The following is a 27969-nucleotide window of genomic DNA, read 5'->3' on the forward strand; positions in this document are numbered from 1 at the left end:
ATAATTCTGTGGCTAAGTCTGCATTGGTGCTATTATTGCGACTGCAGGTGTGTATCTTCGCGCTATATCCAGTCCTTTATCGCTGCGACAGTTTAGGCAACATCATCAGCCAGGGACGTGGTGCAATGGGCGGGAAAGGGGGTGCATAGGAGCCCAGTGGGGGTCTGTGTGCCTAGGAGCCCGGCGAGAAGCGCGGCGCACAGACGGAAACTCATTAGTGAAACTGTGTCTTGGCAGAGGAATCACCTGCCGCACCTGCCCTCCAAATGTCAACGCGCTGCTCCTCCAAAGGGTATAAAAACCAACACACCTTCCTGCCGCTCATCACCTGGCAGCATCGTTATGACGCTCTCTCCCGGAATCCTTTATCCTTGTTTTTACACAGGCACACCGGTACAGGTGAAGGTCCTGCTGCCTGCGAAAATCTGTGATGGAACAAACAAAGAGCACATTAGCTAGCAGAACAACAGAACACATAGCACATAAATCTGCGGGAAAAGCGATCATCGATTGGTGGAAATTGAGACAAATCTTTCCGGAAGACTTGTGGCTTTTCTTCTGAGTATTTTTATCACAACGTAGGACCAAGAACCAAACCATACCAAAATTGTATTTAAATTTAGCCAGCTGTGAATGGCTCTTAAGAGATACCACAGTGGTATACTTGGCTATATGTATTTGAAGTTGTTCTATTTTCAGTCATTGATGAAATTCTCAATTAAGTCGTTGATACGCTGAAATTTATCCGCGGACAGCCGCGCGTGCCGACGTAAATGGGTTTTGGTTTATGTGAGTGGTAAATCAATGTTAAAAGTGTGTGGCAAAGGAATTAGCTATTATTTTCCTGACGAAGAAGTTGCAAATACAAGTTATTTAATCAAACATGTGTGGAGAAGATCTTGGAAAATCCGCGAGTGGCCACTATTTCCTTCGAAGTCAGAAGAGAATGGAAATAGGCCGATAGTAAATCACAACTAATCATTCACCCCAGCAAATAGCCATGTTTCCATTTTTATGCTTCTTGTTAGTTAACTTGTTGTGATGCATGCCCCTTTTTAAGCCTGTCAAGGCCCCCATATATCAAACTTTGTTGCATCTTAAGCGGCCGATCCCAATTCGAACCGGTTGGGATCGTAAAGTAGCACTGCAACGAATTGGCGTGAAGTTAGGGTATTCCCTTTGGCTGTTTGCGTTGCGCTTTTTCACGGCTGTCGTCTGCCGACTGCCTGCAAGTTTCCTGCTCCCTCGTCCTTTCGACACATTGTTCTGCTCCTTCCGTTGTGTGTGTGTGTGTGTGTGTGTGGGTGTGCCTGTACACAAATTTTTATGACGACAGGTTGGTTGGTTCGTCGGTCGGTTGGTTGCATTCCAAGCTCTGGGAGGTGTGGATGCTGGAGGAACCGGAGGTGACTGGCAGCCCTGGAAAGCGATTTCACGCTTCACGTTCCACGCTGCGCACTCTGGCGCCACCTGCCGGGGTTCGACGATGGCGTGGATACACTGACAAAAGGTTCGGATAGATATGTATTTATTCAATGGCTTATTGCAGTATTTTCTAGCGCTGCAACTATCCAAAATCATTCTCAGTGTTCCGATGACGTCGACACGAATGAATGAGCTGAAGCGGCTGAAAAACGAGCAGCTCCGCTCTGGAAACGGGAGGAGCTGCGCCGCTGGTTCTGCGGTAGCCAAGTTGCATCCGAAGCTGGATCTGGATCTGAAGCTTTGGCTGAGGCTGAGGCTGCAGTCGAGTGATATAAGTGGTTGACATGTAGCCGCCATTAGCGGTACGATGACAAGCGTTGAAGGCGCGCCGGGGAATTAAAACGCAAAAAGGGAAAACGCAAAATAGCGAAAAGTATGAAAAAAGAGGGAAAATGCTGCAAAAAGCATGGCAAATGTGAAAAAGGCAGCAGCGAACAAGAGAATTGAATGGGATAGTTCTCGGTATTTTCCTTTTTTTTCTTCTTTTTTTTTGTATTTCCATTCACTACCCCTCGCTGGCTCCATTTTATGACAGCAATGGAGCAGGAAACCGCAGTGCAATATATATATTTATATGTACGTATAAAAAAGGTGCAAAAATCATCAGCACGCTGTCGGCGGCACCTCCCTTCGGTCGGGAAAACCGCCTGTCACATTAAAGTATCATTTGCAGTCACCCAGCCAGAGGGTGTCCCTTACCACTGGCTTTTCACAGCCCGCCCTCCTCGGCGATTAAAGTCCATGGCATTCGAGAATTCCGGAATCCATCTTGTATATTGATGGCACACAAATCGCCGAGGCAATTTCGCGCTCTTTTAGCCACAAAGCCATTGACCGTTGACTTGGCCACTGAAAATTGGCAGCGGAAGCGCATCGTAATGAATACATTAACATTAATAATTGACTTGGCTTGCAGCTCTCGTTTGGCGGGCGTAAAAAAGTGGGTGTTTTGCGGTTGCATAATAAGCGGATGTAATTCATAGAATGCAAGCCAAGTTCAAATTAGATAGGTCACTATTGAAGTCGCAACGCATTATTGTTTGTCCTTGGACTAATTAAATAAGCCATAGATGGCCAAAAATGATTGCATACATCGCGTTTTGAGCGGGATATATATTACAAAAACTTTGTGTAGCACTGGCATGCGTTACGGTTTAAGTGTGGAAAGTGCGAGAGTTTGCTGTGAAAACCCCAGGGAAATTTCACCCGCCAAAGTTGAAAACGCAACGCGATAGGTGGACGGACTGCAGCAGTTTTTCCAACAGGATACGCTGACATTTATCACCTGCCGTGAGTGCAGCTTGCGGTGTGCATTTTCCCTTTTAGCCAGCACTTTGGCCGCATTCGCGGACATTTATGCCACGTTTTTTGTTGTTTTTGACAATTGTGCGAGCGGCAGACACTCTTTGATTACAGAGCACCGATGGGCGGCGATGGGAGGCGCTGGTTGCTGCGGCATTAGCATTAGCATAAATTTGAGCTGGCTCACACAACAAGCGCACAGTCGAGTATGAATATATAATACGCCGGTTGTGTGTTATTTATGAGTGTGCATGTCTGTGCGGAAACTTGGGGCAACTTTCCGAATCGCAAACCTGGTAGGGGTGGCAGGGGGGTGGGGGGTTGGGCCGGAACAGGGGCAGGATAATCGCTGCTTAATGCAGTCGCGACCCATCCGTCCTTGCCAACCGCCATTTGTCTTAGCGTCCCATTCCAATTCGCCATTGATAACGAAAACAACGAAGGCGAGACGAACTCGCTTTACACTGAGCAAAAGCATTTGGGCTTGTGAATGATGAATGCCTTTCAAGAAAATACATGCAATTTATTTGTGCCCTTTGAATAAATCTAAACATTTAATACATTCTAAAACTGAATTCCAGTTTCCCATTCCGTTCGAGCTTCTTCACGAAATACCATGCATTGCAATTGAAAAAATCGCAGTGTACTAAGCCACCACGCCCACTTGGAGCCGGCGAAACGTGGCGTGGGCTCATGGAAGAGCATTCCAGTTTCATTCGCATGCAGGCTGAGCAAACTTTTGTTTACCTTGCGGTAGCGAAATCAAATTTGAATCCACATTTGAATGGCTGCTTCCGCTTCCTCGATTCGCAGCCGGGTATTTCAAAGGGATCCGTATCAAAGTCGCGACTGGAACCAACTAGGACGCGCTGGATTCTAGAGTGGCTGCCGGAAATCGGTTAAGTTTCTGACCAGACCATGGGGGTTTCCCCCAGAAAACCTGCGCCCCCTTCCCAAAAAAACACCCACAACTCCCCCACAGGTGGCAGCCACAAACTGTTTGAAGTATTAACAAGTGGGGTACGAAAATCGGTGGGGCGGATGGAGGTGGTGGGCGGCTTGGCCTTAAACGATGCCAAATTATTTTTATTTACTCGTGCGTTCAAAGAGATTAGCGCTCACTAGGTGGCGCCACCTCAAAGGCGTTCACGGTGAAATGCAAAGCCGTACACGTGTATTTATCGATGTGTGTGCGCGTGTGTGTGTGTGTGTTGGGAAAATTTCCGGAAAAAAAAGGAGAAATAAAAAAGAAAATGCAAATAACGATTGGAGCAACATTGGTGGGCGGACTAGCTGCAAAGATATTCTTTAATTCAATCGATTACGCCATTACAGACATTAAGGCGCCGAGACGAGACTGCCATTTTCCACAATTTATGACTTTTCCCTTACCCTTTCCAGGGGCATCACTAAAATCGGAATATGTAATGAAAACTCCACGAAAATCCTGTAAAATGCCCAAAGCGAACCAGCCAAGTGAATGCACTGTTTAAACGTTCAACATAATTCCCCGATCAATCCACTCATCTGCCAATAAAAACGCACTCTGTTTCATCAATTTCCAGTACGCTGTATGCCAATTGGCATCTGCAGCTACAAAGTCTGAAGTTTATCACTTTGGTGAAGGGTATTCCGCGCACATACTTGCCACTGCATCCTTTTCCATTTTCGGATTCGTTATGAGGCCATTTAGGCGGACCCAAAGGAACAGATCTTTTATTGATGTTCGGGCGATGGATGGCGATTTGGTGGGGGGTCTCGAGGATGGGTGAATTGGGTGAATGCTCCAGTTAGTATTGGCCCGGCCTGTTGGCGAGCTCTTTGGCAGCTCATAAAACCGGCAAAATGCGGCAATTGCTCGTGCCGCCATTAACCCCAACGTGGTGTTACCTGCCACATGAATAAATCACTGGGGTGATTCACAGTCCACCACCCCAGGAATACTCTATGAATCGGGCCACTCGCTCCAGCTCCCAGATGATAAATGTGCCGGGTTGCTTTCTTCGTTTCGTTACACGCCCTACTGACTTCTCTTCGATTTGCTTAACAAATTTGTGAGATTCTTAGCACATTTGCATATTGCGTTAGCGAAATTGTCAAGTGTAAAAGTGTCAAGCATGCCGAGCATGCCGCATGCCGCATGCCGCTTGCCGCATGCCGCGTCCCCTATTTATTTTTGTGGAATGTCTGCTTTTCGGTGTGTTTTTGGTTCCTATTCCTGCAGCAGCTACCCAATCGAAGTTGCACAGTAATGACGACATTTCCCTTCGACATCGGGCAAAAAATAATATACCGGGTTGCGCTGTCGCTGGCGCTTTTTATTGCTGGCGTCAGTGTTGCCATTCGAAATGCCATTTTAAAAGGATTTCGGTTCGGAGTTTATTTAGATAGGGGAAATGGTCGATGGAGCATCGCTCAATCGAAGTTGTTCGATAAAAAATGTGCTGGAATTTCGCCAGCACCTTTTCCATAACATTTTTGCGATGACTTTTCGACCGGGGCATTTGTAAAGTCGTAAAACGCTTGGGGAATTTCATGCGATTTCTGTATCTGTATCGGCGGAATACCCAAAGGAATGGACCTGAATTTGTTTGTGTGCTTGCGCCACAATGGAATGTCCTTTCTGGCTGGCCTGAGGTATTTTCCTTGCTGAATAATTTGAATTAGGGCGATGGTGAGAAATAAAAGTGACAGCAAACCTGTTCTGGTTTCCAAATCCTAAGCCGCCTCGCAATCAGCTGAAGTTCATTCGCCGAAACGTAAAGTGGATAATTGCTGATTGTGCGGATTGAATGACAGCTTCATTTTGTGAAGTGCTTAGGCAAACAAATTGATTTTCCCCACTGGCGGTTTTGTAAATCTTGCTGGCTACAAATAAAGTGATTTAAAGTGCTGAAATGGCGGCCTTAAATTCACTTTAGTTGGAATAAGCTGAAGTCCACTTTGTCACCTTTTGGCCAGGCTTCCTCTTGGCAAACACCTCGTAAATTGTAAATAATAAAAACGGGGCGAAAACAAATTATTTTCTGCTGCTTTAGCTGAAAGTTTGCTTATCAAAATCGGGCGCTTGGGGAATTGGGGACTTGCTGCTGAGGGTCACTGGACGCGCTGCTGTTTATAATTTTTCTTCGCATTCATGCGGCATACAGAACCTGGAAATCCTTTTCGTGCCCGTTCCGCTCTCCTTGTTTTTCATTTCCATTTCCATTTTTTCCTTCTTTGGCTTCCGTTTTCTGGGGCCTGGGCAAAGCTCACATAAAATTTAATTAAGTGCAACAACAGCAGCAGCAGCAGCAGCAGTAGCAGCAGCAAGGAAAGCAACAAACGGCGATAGCAGCATCGTTTATAAAATTCACATAATAACAATAAATTTTCAAATGCGCCTTGGCAGCCAGCGTCTGCCCCTCGTCCCGCGTCCCTCGTCCTTCGTCCTTCGTCCTGTGCCTAGGTATTAAAATTTATCGCCAGCTTGCGTAGCACGCGCAACAAACGCGAAGAAATTTGCGTGCCGGATGCCAAGGAGTCGGAAAAACCGGAAGACACGGGGGGGAAAATCAGTCCACACGGAAACAATTGCGTTGGCAAAAATGTACAGCAGAACTAACTGTCTGAAAATCGTGTTCTACAAATTATTGACACATAGTGTAGTGCTATTATTAATTACTGTCAATGGTCACTTCATATTCCACCCGTTTGTAAGGTCCAAATATTGCTTGCAGTGATTTTCAACAGTTTTTGGGTGCAGTAATAATTGTGCATGTTATTGCGACACATTTCTTCGCTCAGTGCACTGAGAAATACCAGCTTAGTGTCCCCAGAGGCGGCGGCATTCGAGACCTCCAAGTCTCCTTCTGCCCCGCAAAGCTATGGGTGTGCATATATATTCCCGATCAGCTTTAAGAACGTACATATGTACACGAGTATATGGCTACGTCGGAATGGCAGTCACATATGGCCCGACCTCTTCCCCTCGAATAATTTGTCTATTTGCTTGCCTTCGCTTCGGCTGGCTTGCTCATTCATTTGACTCGCATTAATTACATGACACGCACAGGAAACCAGGAGTCTGAAGTCCGGATTCTCCATTCTGGAATCGAGAGTTCCATTTTTTGCCCATCCCCTTCGTTATCCGCCGGAGGAGGCACTCCTTCGCCCTGGGTAATTTATTAAAATGGCCAAAAAGAAAGCTGCCTTCTGCTTCTCTGTTTCAATTGCACTTGCCAAAATTACTCGATTGAATAATAATTCAACTGATACACTTGAGTGATTGAGCAAAATCAATCTTCAAACGTGACATTTGCGAATAAGAATTTGTAATGCTTGACCCTTTGGCAAATAGTTACTTATTTTGAATATATGTGAAGTTTTATTCTTAATATTATGCTAATATTTAATAATTAATTTATTTGCTCACGGTGGCTGGGCTTTCTTTGCCGAACAACCCAAATTTCTGGTTGGCTCCTGGGGGAACCCCTCCTCATCCGCATCCTCATCCGCATGCCAATCCTCATTCTCCACCAGCACACACATCATCATCTGCAACTGGCTGAGCCTGCTCCTTGTCCGCTCGTCAACACAAATGACTGTCTCGTGTTATCTGCTAAGCCGCCTTATCTGTGGGTCTCCTGGTTTCTTGGCCTCCCTGGTTCCAGATTCAGATACAGATTCACATCCACATTCACGGCCCAGCTGCTGCCCCATCCGCCCTTCAGTGATTTCGCCTGTGTGTTACTTATTTAATTTGTTGCTTATTTGTGCTCTTGGAGGAGCAACAAGCAAACAAGTCCAGGACAGCAGCTACTGCCATCTACTTGAGTTCGGCTGAATGCGACTCGAGTCGACAAATTCCTGGCTCCATTCACTTGTTTGCATATGTTTAACATGTTCTCCAACTGCCACTGCCACTCCCACTCACAGACCCACTCCCAATTGTTTGCCTGTTCGCCAGCTGCCTGTTTGCTTGTTTGTTTGTTTGTTTGTTTGTTCGACGGGACTTGGACTGTATTGTGTCCTTAACTCAACCGAAACTGTACTAAACTGAGCGGGGAGCGTGTTTCACTCGGCCTGCTAATGATTTTGCCAGGGTGCTAATCAAATTGCCTGCCCTGCAGCGGCCAATGTCATTACCGAAAAGGTGAAACTCGGGGGCGGTGGAATATGTAAATATTTAGCCGGATGGTGGCAGACTTACAGATTACAAGTCGCAAATGCAGTTGTGGCAAATGGGCCAATCGTTAAATGATAATAATGCCCGATTAGGCTTTGTAATTCAATCCAACTTGCCAACCTGCGCAAACAAAATATTAAAAATAATAGTATATTACCTCGTAAGCTTGCTTCTTGATTATTTTATCGCAGAATTTGCTTGGTCCCTCATAAATAACCAACATAATCACCAACAACTGGTGCTGTTATGGCTGCCATAGCTATATTACGTATACGCCATGGTTACCGCGTTTGCCACTATAAATTGCCGGGTTCGGACCTAAGTCACACGTTTTCTTTTCCGGCCCAGCCTGTGCAACTTTTATCATTGATTGCCATTTCACTAGACTGTCTGCGGCAGCCTTTAAGTTTTTACTTACTGCAGTTGGGCTGCAAGTTGTCGCATCTTGCCGGCTTCCTTTGGGTCGCCTCCTGGTTATTGCTTTGGCACATTTTTCGATTAAAATTTATTTGCACAACTTATGAAAACTTAAATGCCCATAACGGCGCCGCCAGACTTCGAGTCTGCAAGCCCGGATACCCGCACTACACCGTGAGAAAAGTACGTACTCTTAGCAAAGCAAAGTGATATGTTTTTGTTTGTCTTACATTTTTCTTACATTTTGTTAGCTTGAAAAGTAAATGTGTTTTATAACATACTATATATTACCTAGACGCTATTTTCTCTGTGTGTATTTAACAACTAGAGGGCGGAGGGCAAAGGCAGCGTCTGCGTTCTGGTCGAATGGCGCCCCATGGCCACATTTCTTGGCTAAAAAGTTTCAAATATTTCATAATTTGCAACATATTTTATGGAGGCGCAAGAGCATATTGCACTTTTCCGGCCGCAGCCATAAAGCTATAAAGCTGCAACTGCTGCACGCAGCATTTTGTGCCGATTTCCCTCACACTTACTCAAATGCCGCACTTGGGCGGAAGAAAAATTGGGTTTTTCCACCGCCTGACCTCGTTTTCACTCCGCGCATTTTTCGTTAAATAATTCAAATGACTTCCGACTTAGACTTTGACATTGAAGTGGTCGTTTTCCCTCATTTCCCGCCATGGCGGCACGGAAAAACTCAGTTTGCGAGCAGATGAAGCGCAACTTCTGTGAATTTCAACCTCCCCCCATACACAAGACCCCCACTTCAAGTCCAAACCCAAACTCAAACCCAAAACCCGCATCACAGGTACGCGACGCACTTAAAAAGTAATTTTATTACACAGCTACTTACGGCGGAAATGGCGGAAGGAGACGGCTAGATAGTCGGCGGGAAAGAGACGGGGAAGAGCGGGGAAAGCGGGGAGAACGCAGGAAAATTCTTGGCGGAAAATGGCGCTGCTGCCATTGTCACACTATTGCCGGAAGTTTTACTCAACCTTCGTACCCTTCGTCAACCTTTGACGCTGATTGTTCTTGGGACATCGCCCCATTGCAAGCGTATTTCTTTGCGTTTTCGTTTACAAATTTTTCTCATTACATTTTTACATCATCTTTTCCAGCTTTCCCCACTTCTCCATTCCCCTTTTGACTTTCGCCCGCCTCGCTGGGCTGTCGAAAGTTTCCACTACTTCCGCCCTTTTGCATGAGTTTTCCTTAACATTTTCCCTCCCCCGCACTTGGCTGCTATCTGCCAGCATTTGCAGGTAATTTAATGACTCGAGCTCGCCGAGTAATGAGCATTCAATGGGGTTTGACGGCAAAAGGGGAGCCCTCTAATTTGTCTGATGCCCCAGAAAGTTGAATGCTTCATGAACTACTTGTATTTAGTATTGCTGCAAAAATGTGGCACGTGTCATTAAAAGTTTTCATTGATGCACAACTGTTCCATTCATTATTAGCTTGCCCAGTGTGCTTTCTTTATAGTTTTAAGCAAATGCCCTTTGCTTCCACCTGGCAGTCAATTATACTAATGTATAATATTCATACCTGCATGAAATATTTATGCTGCCACTGACAGTTTCCCATTTTTCCCAGTCCCGTCCAATGATTAAATGGCTTCTGCCTTGCAAAAGTTGAAGTTGCCCATAAGACTTTGCATTTCCTCGGAACATTCGCATCTCGGAAGCTTAGTTAGGCTTTTTTCCTACAATTTTCCAGTAAATCCAATGTGTGTGTGCAAGCTGCACTGATGGAAAAACTGGGAAATTGTTTAGAAGGGATATAAAATGCCAAGTGATGATTACAAAATGTATACTCCAAATCACTCTGTAATTCTAGACCACTTGAAGCCACTCTAAAATTTCGAAGCTTCGCTTCCAGTTCTAAAATTCTCCGAGTGTGTTTGTCTTCCGCCCGTTGTTGTTCTGCTGTTGGCATTTCATTTAATTACTTTTGACATCAGGTAGAAATTTTCGCTGCCGCTTTTCAACCCTTTTTTCGGCCTTCCAGTTGAAGAGGGTTGTGTGCGTTGGTCTTTAAAAGGGGCAAAATGGCTGGAGGATGGGCTGAAAAGTGTGCCAAATATTTGTTTAGGCATATTTGCCAATGGCCACTGGTGTTCTCATATCCGCAACTCATCACAACTGTAACATCCGCTTCCAGAAGCATACCCACATCCTCATCCTCATCCTCATCAACTTCCGACCGAATACCGAATACGCATCCCATTCATTGTAAGTGCTCATATTTGCATTATTCCTTTTTGACGTTAGCTTGCCAAGCATTTTTTGCCCACTACCTGCTCCTTTGAATTTATTTTGATGTATTTCCGTTTGGCAAGCAAATACCCAAGACTCGCATGGAGTGGTGGGCCAGGAAAACCCGGCCAGGATGGAGTTTCCCGGTAGGTTTTCATTAGCTGATAGTTTAGCTCGGCAAACGCAAATATGCGTTGCTCTTCTTCCAGCTCAAACCATCATCCTTTCGCATCCCTTCTTTTTTGAATGGGCCAAAGTGGATTCAATTTGTTAATTTCAACTGGGGAAATGTAGACAAATATCTGGGGCATTAGTGTAATATTAGTGTATCCATATCCGAATTACCTATTAATATTTGTTGCCTAGTATATTTATTCCCTTTAGATTAATTGGGTATTATTTTAGGATGACTGCAGCTCATTGATGATTTCTCAGCGCCTTAAACAAACAGTTTTTCCCGCAGTGCAGTGTACAGCGAATGTGTCATAGTTCTTCTTGAATTTCCCGGCTTTGTGCTCGTCCCTCATTAGGACTGCCGGAAATTCCATTGTGAGCGTTTTTGGCCTGGGCAAATGGAAAATCTTAAAATCCACCAGCAACTTTTCAGCTGTGTGCTATACGGTTAGATGGTTAATCATTTAATCTGCATATGTGCATATTAATGAATTTCCACGTACTGGCCCGGACTTTTCCGCACCGATTTTCACCATAACTTTGTGTTATTTTAATTTGCTCGCAGTTTCGCAGTTTCGCCCTGCCCAACAGAAAGATTTTTGCTTTTGTTTCGAGTGTTTGTGTTTTGGTTTCGCCTGCTCGTGTTTTATATATTCACTCGCTGTTCTTTTTTGTGCTGCTTTGTTTGCCTTGTTTGGCTGTTACTTTTAAAAGCTTTTTTAAGTAACTCGAACTAAATTAAGTTAAATACATTTCGTGTTTGTCCGCATGCTGGCTGCATGAAGATACACAAACGACAAAGTTGTCACACCCGGCGTATGCGCAACGTAACCCAAATCCTTCGCTGGAAACGTGAGCCCGCCTTTCCCAATGCTCAGGAGCCTCCTTAAGGATGATGTGTAGCCGTTCCGGCTAATGGATTTCCTCCACAACAGCGCCAAGGATCAATTCAATTAGCTTTGGCACACATACGAGCACAGCGTGTGCGACCTCTGACCTTTGGCAACAAGTGCGCCACGCGAGCACTTAGTATGCGCATTCCATATAAGGGATGCACTTTGGGTCGGAAAAATATTGCTACTCCGCCGAAAGTGGCAAGAAAATGAAATTTCCTTTCATTTCTTTCATAAGTAATATCGCATGGCAGTCGCTAAAGGATGGCAGTCCCATTTATTGCCGCAGAAAAACATCATTATTCCTTTTTATATTTAAATTTCGCCCTGCACCCAACCGCAAAAAGCGCTCAATATTTATGTTTCTGGGTTAAAACTGCGGTGTGACAATTTAAAGCCCCTTTGACTCCCCTTCGCCATAGAAAAAAGGCTTAAGGATAGTGGGCGCATTCTGTGGATGCTGCATGCTGCATGCTGCATGCTGCTTATTTTGCACAGTTTTTATGCTTTGTCAATACGCAGATGCTTGCTTTTCCGACCTCTGGCTCCACTGCAATTGCACTTTGTTTCGCAAAAGGGTTTTCTATGTTTTCCAACAGCTTTTGTTTGCCGCTTAGCTCACACACACACGCACAAACACTAAGCTACAGGGAGAGCTTTTAGTTTTGCATTTTAAGCAGTTTGACTTTGCATTTTTCCGTTTGCTGTACTCACAATGCAAAAATCATTCGGAAACTACATAGAAAAATACCCAAAAACATGTGCTGACGTTAAGATGCCCCTTACTAGCAGATAGAATACAATTTCCAAATAAGGTGGCTCAATTTATAAATTATATCGCATTTTGTAATACGTTTTCTAATTGGCCTTTGAAACATACATGGCCTTTGTTACATACTCAACCCACCGCCGCATATGCCCTTTCGTTCTGCAACTACTGGGTACGCGAAATACAAATTCCCGTGCATATGTGCACATAAAACAACGAGCAGGAAAATAAGGAGGAAAGCAGAGAAGCTTTGCATCCAGCATCCCGGCATAAAGATTAGAAAACTAAGTCGAGCAGGAAAATGTAGATCAGCAGGAGGACAGAGGAGGATTTTCCAAAAAGAAAAGCCACAGCCCAGAGTTCATCGAGTGGCAATTTAAGTTGTAAGCTCTTCAATTAGGTGCAAAATGGGTTTTCTGAAGGGTCTCTTCACTCACCGCACACAAAATGGGGAGATTGCGATTTAGAGTCGTTAAATTCGTGTTCATCAGTCTAAAAATAAAAAAGCACTAAGCAGCAGCCTTCTGAATTTGAATGTTGAGTTATATATCGCAGTGCCTCTGCCAACCGGATAAGCCAACCAACTCGTTTGATCGAGTGGCAATGGACAGACCAATATCCAAAGATCGATCCTCTGCTTTTAATTGCATTTTGATTTGGGCACGAGGTGGATTCGGAATTCAACGATATCGAAATTGAATTCGCAACCGGTTTGCTCACAATCGTAATCGAGCCTCTCAATCCGTGGAGCTCATAAATCGTTCCATCATCAATGGCACACTGCTATTCAATTTTGTTGTCATTTTCCCTCTTAGGTTTTCTTTTTCTCGTGTGGCCGAGCAGAGTGGAGTGTGTGCGCAGCCATGTTGTGAAATTAATGCAATTTACTTACAAAATGTCCCATTAAAAGCGCTCAGCCATCGGGCCAAGGGAATCGGGCATAGACATAAAGCAATATGAGCTTGTCGCAGTCGTGGAGTCGCCTTGTCTGGATGTGGATGTGGATGTGGTGGATGTGGATGTGGATGGGGACATGGATATGTGCGCCTGCATGAGAGTGTAATTTAATGCTGCTGCAGTTTTGCTCCTCCTATTTTCCTTTGCATACACAAATGCACATAAACGACGACCCGGGCAGGCCACAAATTACCCGGGCCAAGTCCATGAAGCGCATTTAGCCAAATCGCTGAATTTATGTCTTATAAAAATGCTTGCGTCGAGTAACAGAAACAGAAACCCAAACCAGAACCATATACCAAAGTCTAAGGTCTCGAAGTGGGCGGGGTAAAGGCCAAGTGACATGGCCAGAAAGACATGGCTAATGTACGAGTCCCAGGAGTAATGGATCGTAAAGAGAAAGGGTTTAGCATACCCTGTAATCGCACGGATTCTGAATATTTTGTTTAATTTTCAAATTAAGTAATATAGATTCCAGTGCCAATAATATTATTATAGAGTAGTGCATTTTTAGGACTTAAAAAAAGGTTTTCAAAAATGTAGTTTATAAACGTTTCAGCCCCTTTAAGAGAGTATTTCCCAAAAATGGTTGAAGCAGCTGTAAAAGCTGGTCCAGGAATAAATTTCACTATTATTACCCAGAAACCATAAAGAACCATTTCCTAGCACCTCGACGCAGCTTGAGTTCCACGGAAAACTGGCCAATCAAGTATCTCAGCTTCGTTAAAGTGGCCAAAAGCACCCTACCAAGAGTTGAAGAAGGCTAAATCTGATTTATACCTTTTATTATTATGAGTTTTTGCCGCGTTCAAATAGTTTTCCTCGTTCATTTGGCTCTGCCCGTCCCAGTTTCAGTTTTCCATTTGCCATTTACAATTTTAGCCGTCTTAAACTGCAGAGACCTTAAAGTTGCACAATCCCTCGAATTATGGAGTAGTGGCGCGATTTTCTCCTATTACCAACCATCGAAATGAGTGCGAGGCAAAAGTTTTCAATTCAATTATCAACGCCCATGGCTTTTTCTATTTTTTCTTGGCCTGGCATTGGAAAATGGGATTTTTCTGCGAAGTGCAAGACGGTGTGGTGGAAATGGTAGGGTGGCGTGTCGATTTGGCTACGATTTTGGGCCGGCAATTTGCTGTTTGCTGTTTTCTGTTTCCCAATGCACATTTTTGGCGTAATTTGTTTGCCAAATTGCGTGTTGGCGTCATCGCGCTGATGATCATTGGCAGCATCATCATCGAGCCAGTTGTCAACCATCGGTTGCCAGCTTTTTGTGGGGGTGTCGATTGCAACAACAGCTTTAATGCCACCCCGCCCACTTGGCCATAAATAATTTTCTGCAGGCAAAAGCCAATTTCGCCAGTCACATTCGGTGGGAGCATCGCTTTTCCGCTTTTCCCGATTTTCCAATGGAGCAAAAGAGGGCGTTTCGCGCATACTTATGCACATTCGCAAGGAAATTAGTGAGTGAAAATCGGGTTTTCCTTCAACTTTACTCCTTCCACTCTTCTGTAGTTGAAGCTGGAAATGAATTGGTTGTGAGCAACAAAGTTTTCTTTGTGTTTTAACAGGAGTGTGGGTATTACCTTTACTTCCTGTGCCTAAAACACACTTTTCTTTTCTGTGTACTAATATAATTACATTTGGCACACAATCGCCTTTTAGCGAACAATCAAGTTTTATGTCTCATTAGAAGAAAATAGACCACCCGAAATAGCGAGGAAAAGCCAAAGTGCGGAAAACGCACTCACGGGCTAAATTTAAAAGTCAGTTGCCATTCAGGCGTCGAATATTTTGGCAAGCCAAATTTCGCAGAATTTCGTTGAGTGAAAAAGGTGTAAACTCAAAAAAAACTGTCAACGCATTCTGGTGGATATCATAACAGACTTAGCCGAAAAGCAAGCAAAGTGCTTAGTAGCAGGGCGGAAAAATTGAAAAATAAATAAAATTATGCGTGGCAGCATTTTTGAAATCATTGGCAAGCGGGAAAAGCGGCGGGAAATCAGCTGGGGAAAAACAGACTGTCTCGCTGCCTTCATGCTTCACTTGCTTTTCTTTTTTCGTCCCCTCGTTTTTACAACACACACATTTAGCCAAATTCGGCCTCTGTTCGGAAATGGGCATCCCATTGAAAATTCAAATCACACCGAATTCTAAAACACACAAATCGTCGCCAAGCAAATAACGCAGCCAGAACGTAAAAATAACAATAAAAATAATATAACCAAAGAGGAACGTGCGACGAGCCCATGAAATGAAAGTGAAAACGGGCCACATTTTCTTGTCAACGGGCGAGAAAATTACACAAAGCTGCCGGGAAAAACTCACAGCAATTTAGCAGGTCCTGTACGAAAAATCAAGGACAATGCCTGCAAACAACTCTTTGTGAGGCAAAGCAAATTTTCGCTGCTTTATTCGTGAGTGTAGATAGATGGGATATTTTCGTTTGGATATTTTCGAGAAGGCAAATTTATTTCAATGAATGTGCTGATGCAGACACATTAACATGGCGGGCAAAGTAAAATATAATTCAAGTTATGAGCAGTACAACCACAATGGAATTTGGTAGAATAGCAGCATTAGGCAACTAATTACCAATGCCCTAGTACTTTTGGCCAAATTTGCAAATATTTCTTCTTTTTTTTGCAAAAAATGGAATCCAGTTCGATTAGCGCCTTAATTGCGAGCTCAGCGAGGCATGACATTCCATATTTGGACCAATAAACTCATGGTTTTGGCGAAGAGTCTGCCAAATCTGGAATGCAACTTGTGGCATGAAGCTCATTCTTGAAAGGATTACGGTGGCGCATTGTCAGCTTATGTTGATGAGAGCTACTATTAAATTGGGGAAAACTTATGGAGTCGTTAACAGTTTTTCTCACTATTAAGCTTCATTATGTGCTTTATGGCTGCAATTTACTATTTACCCTATCTGCACTATCTGAATCCGACTATTGTCGTAAATTCCTTCTTTATGATTTATGGGAACGTGCTTGCCTCATTTCCATTCGCTCACTTTCGGCAACATTGTTCCCCGGAGAATTCCTCCATTCTTCGGCAGATACAAAAACGTATACACATGCAGACGCAGATACAGATACAGATACAGATACAGTCTGGCGCCTCTTGCAGCTCGAATGCGAGTACAAGTACTCAAGATCATATCATATCGCGTTACTTCCCCACAGTCTGACTTTTCGATTCTTTTCCCGTCGAGTTCTATTTTTCTTTTACTGTTTTGTGCATTACTTGTTCGTTTTCTCTGCTGTCAGTACCTCCCACTTTTCTCCTTTCGTATGGGAAAAATTTAGACATTTTGTAGCCAGTTTATAGATGGTATGGTCTGGCGAAAATCCCCCGCACGCCCCGCCAAACTCTCGTACTCTCCTCCGCAATTGGGGCCTGTTTGGTTTTCGCCCATAATTTTTGTGCCGCTTTACAGCAAACGGGCACATAACTCCCAGACTCGTCGACTTATGAACGGGCAATGGACCAGTCCGGTCCCGGCTTATCTGTCGGCGCCGGGCCTCATCATACCCGGACCCATACCCCGTACCCCATACCGCGTGCCCAATAACATGTACCATCTAGCGGATACCCTCTAGCAGCTACCCCACCTCGGGCGTACTGGGTGCAAAATGATTTTCACATGTTTTCCTTTATTTTCCTTTATCTGCGGAGCACGTTGCTGTTTTCGCACTTTTGTTGGCCTTGCATGTGCCTGGCCACTTTTCCGTTCGTTTTCCCTGTCGCATTTTCCTCCCCGTCGCAGTGTTTGGCTTTTAATTAAAATCGCAGCTAAATTATGAACTTTTCTTTTCTCGACCGTCTGCAAATTTTTCTCTGCCTAGACCCGATGGGTCTGGGTCTTTGCCTCGACCCAAACGTATATCAAAAGTATCGGCAAGCGTGGAGAATTCTTGGCCAACATGTGCAAGTTTCACTGGCCGCCTGGCCCAGTAATCGCAGTGCAGTTTCCTAGCCGGAAAATGGGAGGAGGGAGCGGAAAATGGGGCCAGAACACGCAGCAAATGAACTGTGAAGTAAATTCGCGTAAAATGCGTTTTATTGTTGGCCAATTAAGCCGATCGCGATCGACTGCAGCGTTGGCCATGCTTGAGTAAATCCCGATGTTCGATTTTCACAGTTTTCCCAAAACCAGAGGCCACTGACAATTTATGTGCTACTTTGGCTAATCGGCGGCTGCTTCGAATATTTGTGCTTGGTTTTTTGTTTGGGGCTTTTTTTTTGGAGATTTTTTTTTGGTTCTTCTAATTGTCTGCCCGGAAATTTATGTGGGCTCTGTGCCGCTCGACAGCCGTGGAATTTTTGCGGGACTCGCCTCGTTGAAGGCAGCTTATCGTTCCGCCATATCAACTCAATTACAATGCGTGTCAATGGCAATGCGACAATAGGAAGCTGCCACGAAGACCATTTGGCTGGGGTATAAAGTGGACGTTCGTTGGCGGTCAATATCATTATTATCATCATTAAATGCGATATGGGCAAACGAGAAGAAATAAAGCTCGTAATAAGATTCATATTGACGCAGCAGCCGTGACAATGGAAAGGAAGCTCTGGCTGAGGATGCACAAGGAACAGGGAATGCTCCTTATGAGCAAACAGTGGGCTGCATAATAATAGAGCTGTCCCAGGTTGCAGTCATAAATACTAAACTTGAAGCAGCGCTTTAATGTATCAAACCGCATTACATTAGCTTGGAAGTTAGACAAGCATCTGTGATCCGTCACCAACTAATATAATACACTTTTTGCGGCATTATCCCCATTTCTGCACACAAAACCGCCCCCTTTTCGGCCATACCACGGCCTTGACCCCGCAGAAGTCGAGTGACGAGTGAGAATAAAATCCATTTTAAATTGTGCACTGGCGACGATGATGACAATGTGGTGGGTTCGGGATGGGGCACATGTCGTGTGCCTGCTGCCGGGATAAGGTCCTTCGATAAGTATTCCCATGAGGCTGGCGGGGATTCCGGGTGGCTCCATGAGTCCATTGTTGCTGCTGTTGTTATTATTTGCCAAATAAGCGAACGGCCAGCCGCGTTGTCTTCCTCCCAGGCAGCTCCTTTGTTGTCAGCCTTCATCCTTCGTCGATGATGCAGACATAAGATATGAAAAATATGAGGCAACAGCAATCACAATAGTCGCACCAGTCACCAAAGGCAATCACCAAGTGCCCATCCCCGGTCTCCAATGCCGAAGGGCGCCCATCCCAGTACATACATTTATATAAGCACAGATGGGGTCGCAAAAATAGTGGCGAGTATCTGGAATTGTGCTGCAAGTACATCTTGTTCCCTGCAACCTAAGTAAATTACCATTTGAAGCAGGTATATCTAAGATGTTGGCCGCAACTGTGTGATGTGTTCAAAGAAGACACGTGTGTGTCTGCGTTTGTGTGTAAATCACCCTTAGTGCCCCTGCCCAAAATGCAGAGAGTGGGTGGAATGTAATCGAAAGAAACTCAGAGGCTCTGGACACAGGAACGCCATAAATTGAAGTCAAGTGCTGCCAATTAGCAGCAAAAATTATTTTATGATATTTTCCGACTAATTAAATGAACATTTACGTTGCGCCAAGTGGGCGGTTGGTCAGTCTGGAAAATCGATAAGGAGCAGCGGCAAGTAAGAGCATTAAAAACATAGACACAAAGGGCAGGCGCCCACCCTTTCCGCCCATTTTTTTCATCAATCAAGGCAGCTACAATACAGCATCAGCGCCCACAACAACAACCATAATCAATCATAGCCAAGACAGGGAGTAAGGCACAAGGGGCAGCCACCCAGCTGCCCCCGCACCTGTCCGAAAAATAGAGCACGTAACAGTTTCCCATCATTATTAATTATTTATGAAATCTACGGATCCGGTCCGGATCCATCCCATCCCATCCCATCCAGCATCCCATCGTCCAGCAGAAGGAGAAACGACACACAACCGTACGCCATTAAATGATTAGCTCTCCTCGGAACACCCGATGGTGTTATCCTGGATAATAACAAAATAGGAGCGGGTTAAGCTCGTTAGGTCATGACGGTAATTCGGTCCAACTATGTGTAACCAACGGACCAAACTGCTTGCGGTGGCCAGTTGTTGCAGCTTTTCGTGGTGTCGTTCGGTTTCAGTTGGAAAATGGCAGCGATAATGTGGGAAGAGGTGGCTCGCTTACAGTGGATGCAAACAAAAAATACATCACTTTCTGACTCTTAAATTATTTGTTATCTGTGATTGTTTCGTTATTGTTAAAATGTTGTTAAATTGATAAAGCTAACTAGACTATAGTTATAGGACACAAAGGGGTTTCCCCGTACGTCTCACTAAAGCTGTAAGAAAAAAAAAAGAAAAAAAAAAAAAAGAAGAAAAAAAAGGGGGAAAAAAAAGAAAAAAAAGAAAAAAAAAGAAAAAAAAGAAAAAAAAAGAAAAAAAAAAAAATCTTTCTTCAGACAGTTGAGTAGCTTTGTAATTTATTTTTAATATGATTTATTTAAATCCATTTTTAACGCATTTTTCTCTGTCTGCTTTCAGTGTGCCAGTGCAACGGACACGCCCGTCGCTGCCGCTTCAACCTGGAGCTGTACAAACTATCTGGCCGGGTTTCGGGCGGAGTGTGCTACAACTGCCAGCACGATACTACCGGAAGATACTGCCACTACTGCCGCGAGGGATATTATCGGGATGCCACCAAGCCGCCAAATCATCGCAAAGTCTGCAAGCGTGAGTTCAGCTTTCTCTTGTCTGCTGTCCACTGTCTTCTGTCCACTGTCTACTGTCTTCTGCTGATTGAATGAGAGACAACGCAATGAGGTGGCCAGTTATAAGCATCCATATGAACATAGTTGGCACTCTGGGGTATGCCCGTTTCAAGTTAATCCGAAGTGTGCACTCAAGTGCAGTGCTCGACTTGCAGCTAGTTACATTCAAGCCACCTGAAACGGTCGAAGTTCACCCATCGCGGATTTAATTAGTTTGACCCGCACACGGGTATTTGTAATACATTCTTATCCCCTGTAGTGGGCATGCTACATTTCTGCTCCTGTCACTAAATGTCCGACCTGTCAGGGAATTCCCCAGTTCCCCGCTTTATTGATAATAAGCTGTCATCAATCAGTGGTCCCATAAGCTGTCTGCCAGACGGATGGAAAGACAGACAGCTGTGTGGCGTAGATAGTTGGATGGCTGGATAGATGGATGGATGGTTGGGTGATTGGGTGATTGGGGATGCGCTCTAATGAGGATGACATACCTCCCCCTTCGCAGGTTGCGATTGCCATCCAGTGGGCTCGACGGGCAAGACGTGCAATCACCTGAGTGGCCAGTGTCCCTGCAAGGAGGGCGTCACCGGACTAACGTGCAACCGATGTGCCCGGGGCTACCAGCAGACCCGCTCCCACGTGGCACCCTGCATCAGTGAGTAGCAAGAAATCGAGATCGCCTTGGGTCCCTGGAAGCCATGGTTTCTAATCCCCTGCTTTTCTCATTAAAATTAACAGAGGTGCCCACCAATGCGAACATGATTCAGGCCGAGAGTGCTGGCGGCGGCGGAGGCGGAGGCGGTGGCACTGGTGACTACAAGGATGGCGGTGGCTCGCAGGTGGAGGAGATGAAGAAGTGTGAGTACACTGAGGGAAAATCGCGGCCGCTTGGCGGAAATATATGAATTACTTATCCACAGACTGCGGCAAGTGCAAGGCGAGTCCCAAGAAGCTCAATCTCAACAAGTTTTGCATGGAAGATTATGGTGAGTTCGATATCAAAGCATACCTCGTGAAAGAAAGCAATTCCTCTTCATCATCTGCACAATTTCCCATTACTATTTGGCTTTCAGCTATATTGGCCAAGGTGATTGGCCACGATCGCGCCTCCCAGGACATCAGCACGGAGAAGTTCTCCATAGAGCGGCAGAACGAGATCTACAAGTACGAGATCAACATCCAGACGATCTTCAAGCGGAATCCCATGTCGGGCACCACGAGCTCCCTGCTCGGAAGGGGCAACATGATGCTGCTGGTGCCGCGCAAGAGCATCGAGTGCCAGTGTCCAAAAATAAAGCTCAACAAGTGAGTATTACCCAAAAACCTATGGTGTAAATAAGTGGGTTATCAATGGGCTGATGGCTCATTACTCATGCCAACAACATAAGTGATGTTAACGAAAATCCGCTGCTAACATTTTGATTCAAGAAGAGAAGTTGGCATGAGTACGTAGCCTTAGGGATTGTAGGCCTTGGGCAACATCTAACACGCCGTGTTTCTTGGATTTCCCACTCTTCAGATCGTATCTCATCCTTGGACGTGACTCGGAGGCGGCGCCTGGTTACTTGGCCATCGGACCCAGCTCGGTGGTCCTCGAATGGAAGGACGAGTGGTCGCTCCGCATGAAGCGCTTCCAGCGGCGGGCACGCAAATGCAGTTGAATCGAACCGGAAACGGAATATGTCAGAGCGGATTTCAATTTCACACACTTGGCTAGGTATCGGTTTTTGTATAAATTGTACAGTTTACTCAAGTTTCTGACCTTCTTCGGCATCACGCTATAAATTAATCAGCACTGGCGATTTCCCATAGCCCGTCTATATGTCTATAACATATAATCTCCCAAATTCTACCCAGATAATCTCCTTCCGGGCGGTCTCTAGTCTATAAAGCGCTTTACACAACATCAGCAAACAAACAGGCCATCCAACAATTGGGCAACAAGCGAAAACACAACGTACATCGTATTCTCCACGCCCTTTTATGAAATACCAAATGCTAATTACAGTTACGTGCCAATGGGTGGGCGTGGCCATAACGGTTATGTGCTGGCCATAAAAAACAGTTATAAATTGAAAATAACATCGCGTGTCGCGATTCTAGAGAAGCAAACAAACTGCATTTTTGGGTGGCCAATGAATGGGCAACGCAGCCGGATGGGGGATGATGGACAAACAGGTCGCGTCGACACATAAGTGCAGTCATAAACCATCAACACGGCTCTCGACCACCTGGCAAAAAGCGTCCACACCAGGGCAACTCGGCCAAAACATTATTTAAATCAAATTCTATGGGTTAAAATACACTTTCATTCCTTTAAATCTCCACAAGCTTGCAAAAGACTAAAAAGTTCGAGAATAGCCGTTCTGAATTTAAAATTTATTACACCTTTTCAGTATTTTACAAATGAAACATAACTTTTCTCCAGACATTTACTTGATTTTAAATTAATAAAAATGAGCATGTGGAACTGCAAATTGAAAACTCGAAATTAAATCACATGAATTTATTTTTACACTAATCGCTGGCAAGCAATTCAAATCTTTTATGATGGAAAATCGAAGACAGAAATTAGTAATCATTGTCATTAAAATTAGTATCAGAAATTAGGCATCATTGTCTCAGCTTTCAATGTCAATATATTCAAAGGGCCCTAATTAAATATGTTTTAACTTTCATGTTTTGAATACCCCTCACAATTCTGCGCTCTATCATCCAACCGAAAATTGATTCAATTTTCAAATGTGCCAAATTTCTATTCAAATATTTACAATTTGTTTACCAGTCCAGCAGTTTTCGTGTGCACATATTTATTTTACTCTGGCAAAGAACATTTGTGTTTTGTCCATCTGTCTGTTTCTTTGAGATATATTTGCACAACTTATGCAAAACCATTGCGATTGAAAAACGCAGTGTTTCCTAACAATTTATGACAAATATTTGTGAACTGAAGCTGCAAGGGTATTTAAATGCAGGTTTCGAGTTTCAATTGGCATCGTTTCTGGTTTTCCTGCATTTCATGTCGGGCAGAAAAACGCCTCTCAAGAATTTATGCAAACAGTTTTGGCCGATAATTATGCACATGTTTATTGACAATCTGCTAGTTGATTTTTCACGCGCTTTTGCATACCAATTTGTTGATGGATGCATTAATAAAAAAATCAAGGCAGCAAACAGCGGCAAAGCACGCATTTAAAATGCATTTATTTGAATTTAATTTCCCATTTGAATTATGCATGCAAATTGTGAGCGCATCAGTTCCAACTCGTTCGGTTCCAAATACAGCTATATATACATATATGTACATCTATATGTGTCGGAAACAAAAATCGAAGGCGTTAAGAGCGAGATTGGAGGTGTTAAGGGATCGGGGCGCCGGTGGTAACTTGTTTTTGGAGCATGTGTAGGCCACGCTTGAACACTGGACACTCATCCCGGGCAGCCTCTCGGTACAGTGAGCACAGCCCATGACGGAAATACTCGTATAGTTTTCATGCGTACGCGATTCTTAGTTCGCTGCCTCTAATTGGCATAATAAAATCTCTCTTTTCAACGACTTTCCTTAGAGTGCAAACGTGAACGTTTGTTGTACCAGGTATACACTGTACCAGTCGATAGGCATCAGGCAAAAGCAACAAAGCGGCAGACAACACGACGCACAAACACAAATTGAACAGCAGAAACAAACAGAAAAACACCTCACAAGCTGCAACAATTTAAGATATAAACTGAATATTGATGTCTAATTGAAGATTGTAGAATGAGATCCATAAAATGTGAAAAATGAAATTTAATACATTTACTTAGTCGCCATTTCTGTCCGTGTACCGAACAAATGAACTTCGTGGGCTGCATCAAGCGACATGCATGCCCCCCAATTGCAGTTACATTTTTTCGATGTTGCTGCGGATTAAACATGTTTCGGGCTCAGAAATGTAACATGATATATGACAGTCAAGTGTCGAACTTGATAAATGTTTTAATGAATTTATTTTCGTGTTTATATGCTGCCAGCCATCCAAGAGTCGAGATCTTTTTCGTTCAGTTCGACGGCTGGCACGACACCTACTCTCTGGGTCTTTGTGGCCGTCCAATTTGGCTGTTTTCCCTCCATGGCTACATCCACATTCGCCCATGTATTTGGACATCCAACCGCCAGAGCCATTCACATATTATTCAGGTCCGACCGTGACCATGATGTATGATAAATCAAAATGGGGGCAACATATGCAGGGACAGTCCAGCGCTGGACAGTTAACATGCTGCGGCATTTAAGCCGAGATTTGTGTTCGCATTCACTCCTCGCCCAGGGACGCATAATTAGCTCTGCTCTGGCTTCTGGCAGCTGGATGTGGATGTGTTTCTGTTTCTGTTTCTCTTGCTGCCACTGTTACAGTTACTGCTTCCCGCTGGCCAACGCGGCGTATGAGTCATGGAGCCACGTGTGGCCACCGCGCACGGAAAATCTTGTCCTGGGGCAAATAAATGCAAAATTGTCAACTGTGCACATTTAAGCACATTTTTATGCAGATGATACCGCGCGAAATGCGAATATTCACAGTTCAAAGGGACTGGACACAAAGAACGTTTACATTGTAATCAATAATATTTATTGACTTGGAATTAAAAGTTCAAACAGCGTACAAAATTCACAAATCGCCAAAAATTTCACTAGGCGAGGCATCAACGTGTGAAAGTAGCATTTTTAGCAATTTTTGAGCAACCCCCAATGACTTGGATGAACCCCTTCCACCTGCAGCTCCCCAAATAACATTAAAATAAAGGCTAAAAAAGGAGGAAGTGATACAACAAAATACAAAAAGTGAGAAAATGAAACGAGAAATTCAATTGTGGCTTCGGTCTCGTCGACTGCGGCCGGCTTCATGCCTTCATGCATATTTAAATGAGATTTTGCGTTAACTGAATTTTCCACCGGTGTTCTCCAGATGGTAGTGGGAGGGGGCGTGGCCAGTGGGATGCGTGGGCGTGCGGCCCTCAAAATGAAAGAACAAAAACATATTAATTTATATAATGTACGGGTACGCACAGAGATATAAAACATTTATATAGATTTAAATAAATTGGGTTCTTTTCGCCGCTGGTTATTTTTATTTTCATTTTCATTTTTGCCATTTTTGTCGTTCATTTAACTCGCAATGGGGCGGAGGCGTGGCAGCAGGCGTGTTGTCGCATATGTATTTTAAATAGAATGCAGGCCCATTAGCATATAAATTGACACAGCGACAGTTGAGTGGATAAAGGAAAAAATAAAAATAAAACTCTTCACCGAGAGGCTCAAAAAGGAAGGGTTGTGGTGGTGGCTCGTAACTGTTAACTAGCATTTGGTCAAAAAAAAAAGAATATATACAAATAAATAAAATTACACAACATTTATTGAAATGCCCACCAAACATCACCGACAAAAACACTATTCGTACCACAAGAACAACAGCCCCAAGCTGACAAATTGACTTCCGTTTCCGCTAATTGAAAAACAAAATGAAAGTTTCTTCGAAAGAACGAATGAAAGTACTTAATGAGAGAGATGCAAACATAACCAAATTAGTCATTAGTTGATATGTCAAGCCGTTTATTTATTTACACACCTTTTTTTCCTAATCTTAATTATAAATTAATACGCCTAAACGGAATATATTTAAAGCAAAAGCGAAAATCGAAAATCGATAATCGATAATGAGGAGGGGCAGCAAGAGAGCTAAATGTATTTATATGTTATATGGAACCCGAACTGGAAAGTTTTGACGATCCAATGGACTTACTTGTAGATCACTTCCCTTTTGGTTTGCATATGCATTAAGCATGGCCTACTAATCACATATCCCTCGACCACACAAATAAACACAATTAATTATGGAATAATGTTTTTTTTTTGTCAGACTTATATGAATATCAAGCGTGTGTGTCCAGAACGAATTATTCATATGGTAAGCTAAAAAAAAAGAAATACAAACGCATACATACATTTAATACATAAATATAATCAAAAAGGAAACACAAACATTTTTTTTCTTAGATTTTTTGTAAATACTCAAAAAACGTAACGAGTGACGAAGAGAAACGCTAAGGCAAATAGAACTATATATATAGATATATATTGATAAATTGATCACAATTTCGATTACTGCCAATTATTATGTTGAATCATAAATTGCACAAACACCCACTTACACACCCACACACACGAAAAAGCAGCAGAAGACAGCAGGAGAAATTCACATTGTCTGATATTAAAGTATTGTAGTTGGTACTTATATAATATATACATATATAAATATATTATATAATTATATATTTACTCTTATATATTATATAATTATATAATATATATATATACACTATATATATAAATAAATATTAAAATATGATTAATCATAATACATAAAGTATGCAATTTTTGTGGCAAAGAAAAAATATATCAAAGGCAAGAAGATGGAGGAAAATCCAAGTTATATATATATCATTTATGTGTACTTGAAAAAGTAAAAAACCCGAAAACAAAGCAAAACGAGCATGAAAGTTTAATCGAATTAAGTGGACAGATTGCTAATAATAATAATAAAACTAATAACGGAATCAAAACTAAATATGGTCTTTTAAATGGGACATTTAGATATTGTGTGGTATATATCAACACGGTAAGAATTCTGTTAATACAACAAAACAGGAGAAAATGCTATAGTCGAGTTCTCCGACTATCAGATACCCGTTACACAGTTATTGGAAGTGCACACGAGAAATTTCGACATTTTCTGCAATATCGGTAGAAATAAATGAAAAATATTAAACATTTCTAAAGATTAAGATAAGTTGAGTTGTGGAGCTCAGAACTTCAGCTTTGTGGCATTTTTTACTTTTTTTCAATTTCAACAACATAATTACATCAGAAAAAAGACAAAAATTGAAAAAAAAAATAAATTTCTAAATTTGAATGCAGATTTTTAGAGAATTGCCTCAGAAACATTTAGAGGTATTCCACTTCAAAATCCGATTAAGAGAAGTTGAGTTATGGAGCTTAGAACTTCAGCTTTGTGGCATTTTTTAGTTTTTTGAATTTCAACAACATAATTACATCAGAAAAAAGACAAAAATTTAAAAAAAAAAATAAATTTCTAAATTTGAATGCAGATTTTTAGAGAATTGCCTCAGAAACATTTAGAGGTATTCCACTTCAAAATCCGATTAAGAGAAGTTGAGTTATGGAGCTTAGAACTTCAGCTTTGTGGCATTTTTTAGTTTTTTGAATTTCAACAACATAATTACATCAGAAAAAAGACAAAAATTGAAAAAAAAAATAAATTTCTAAATTTGAATGCAGATTTTTAGAGAATTGCGCCAAAAACATTTAGAGGTATGCCACTTCAAAATCCGAATAAGATAAGTTGAGTTATGGAGTTTAAATCTTCAGATTTGGGACATTTTTTAGTTTTTTGAATTTCTACGTCTATTTTTGAGTATTTGTCTCTGGAAGCTGCATTCCTAATCTAAACATGCTAGCTTTTGTCGTTCCTGAGATCGATTCGTTCATACGGACAGATGGACGGACAGATCCTGTTCAAGAATATACATACTTTATATGGTCGGAAAGTTTTCCTTCTGCCTGTTACATATACCCATTTCCCTTATATTCTTGAGCAAGTTTAGTGTAGTTGTATAGTGTTTTCTTCCATATTAAAGAGCAGCCGCAAACTGAATACTTTTCCAAAGCTGTAACGACTTAAATCGAATTCATAAAAATATTGAATCAACTA

General features: G+C 42.9%; 1 protein-coding gene across 1 annotated transcript in view; it reads left to right on the top strand.

Annotated features, from left to right (window-relative positions):
* Window positions 1-25461, top strand: part of LOC6550625 (netrin-B) — a 57101-nt gene extending 31640 nt beyond the window's left edge. Inside the window, exons 3-8 of the mRNA XM_001978128.3 lie at window positions 19974-20162; window positions 20706-20855; window positions 20939-21058; window positions 21121-21186; window positions 21274-21505; window positions 21720-25461. Of these exons, the coding sequence (XP_001978164.2) occupies window positions 19974-20162; window positions 20706-20855; window positions 20939-21058; window positions 21121-21186; window positions 21274-21505; window positions 21720-21861 (899 nt within the window). The 3' untranslated portion in view covers window positions 21862-25461. The remainder of the gene's footprint in view (window positions 1-19973; window positions 20163-20705; window positions 20856-20938; window positions 21059-21120; window positions 21187-21273; window positions 21506-21719) is intronic.
* Window positions 25462-27969: the final 2508 nt, after the last annotated feature.

This window comes from Drosophila erecta, unplaced genomic scaffold, assembly GCF_003286155.1.
Source record: "Drosophila erecta strain 14021-0224.00,06,07 unplaced genomic scaffold, DereRS2 tig00000126-arrow-pilon, whole genome shotgun sequence".
Taxonomy (NCBI): Eukaryota; Metazoa; Arthropoda; class Insecta; order Diptera; family Drosophilidae; genus Drosophila; species Drosophila erecta.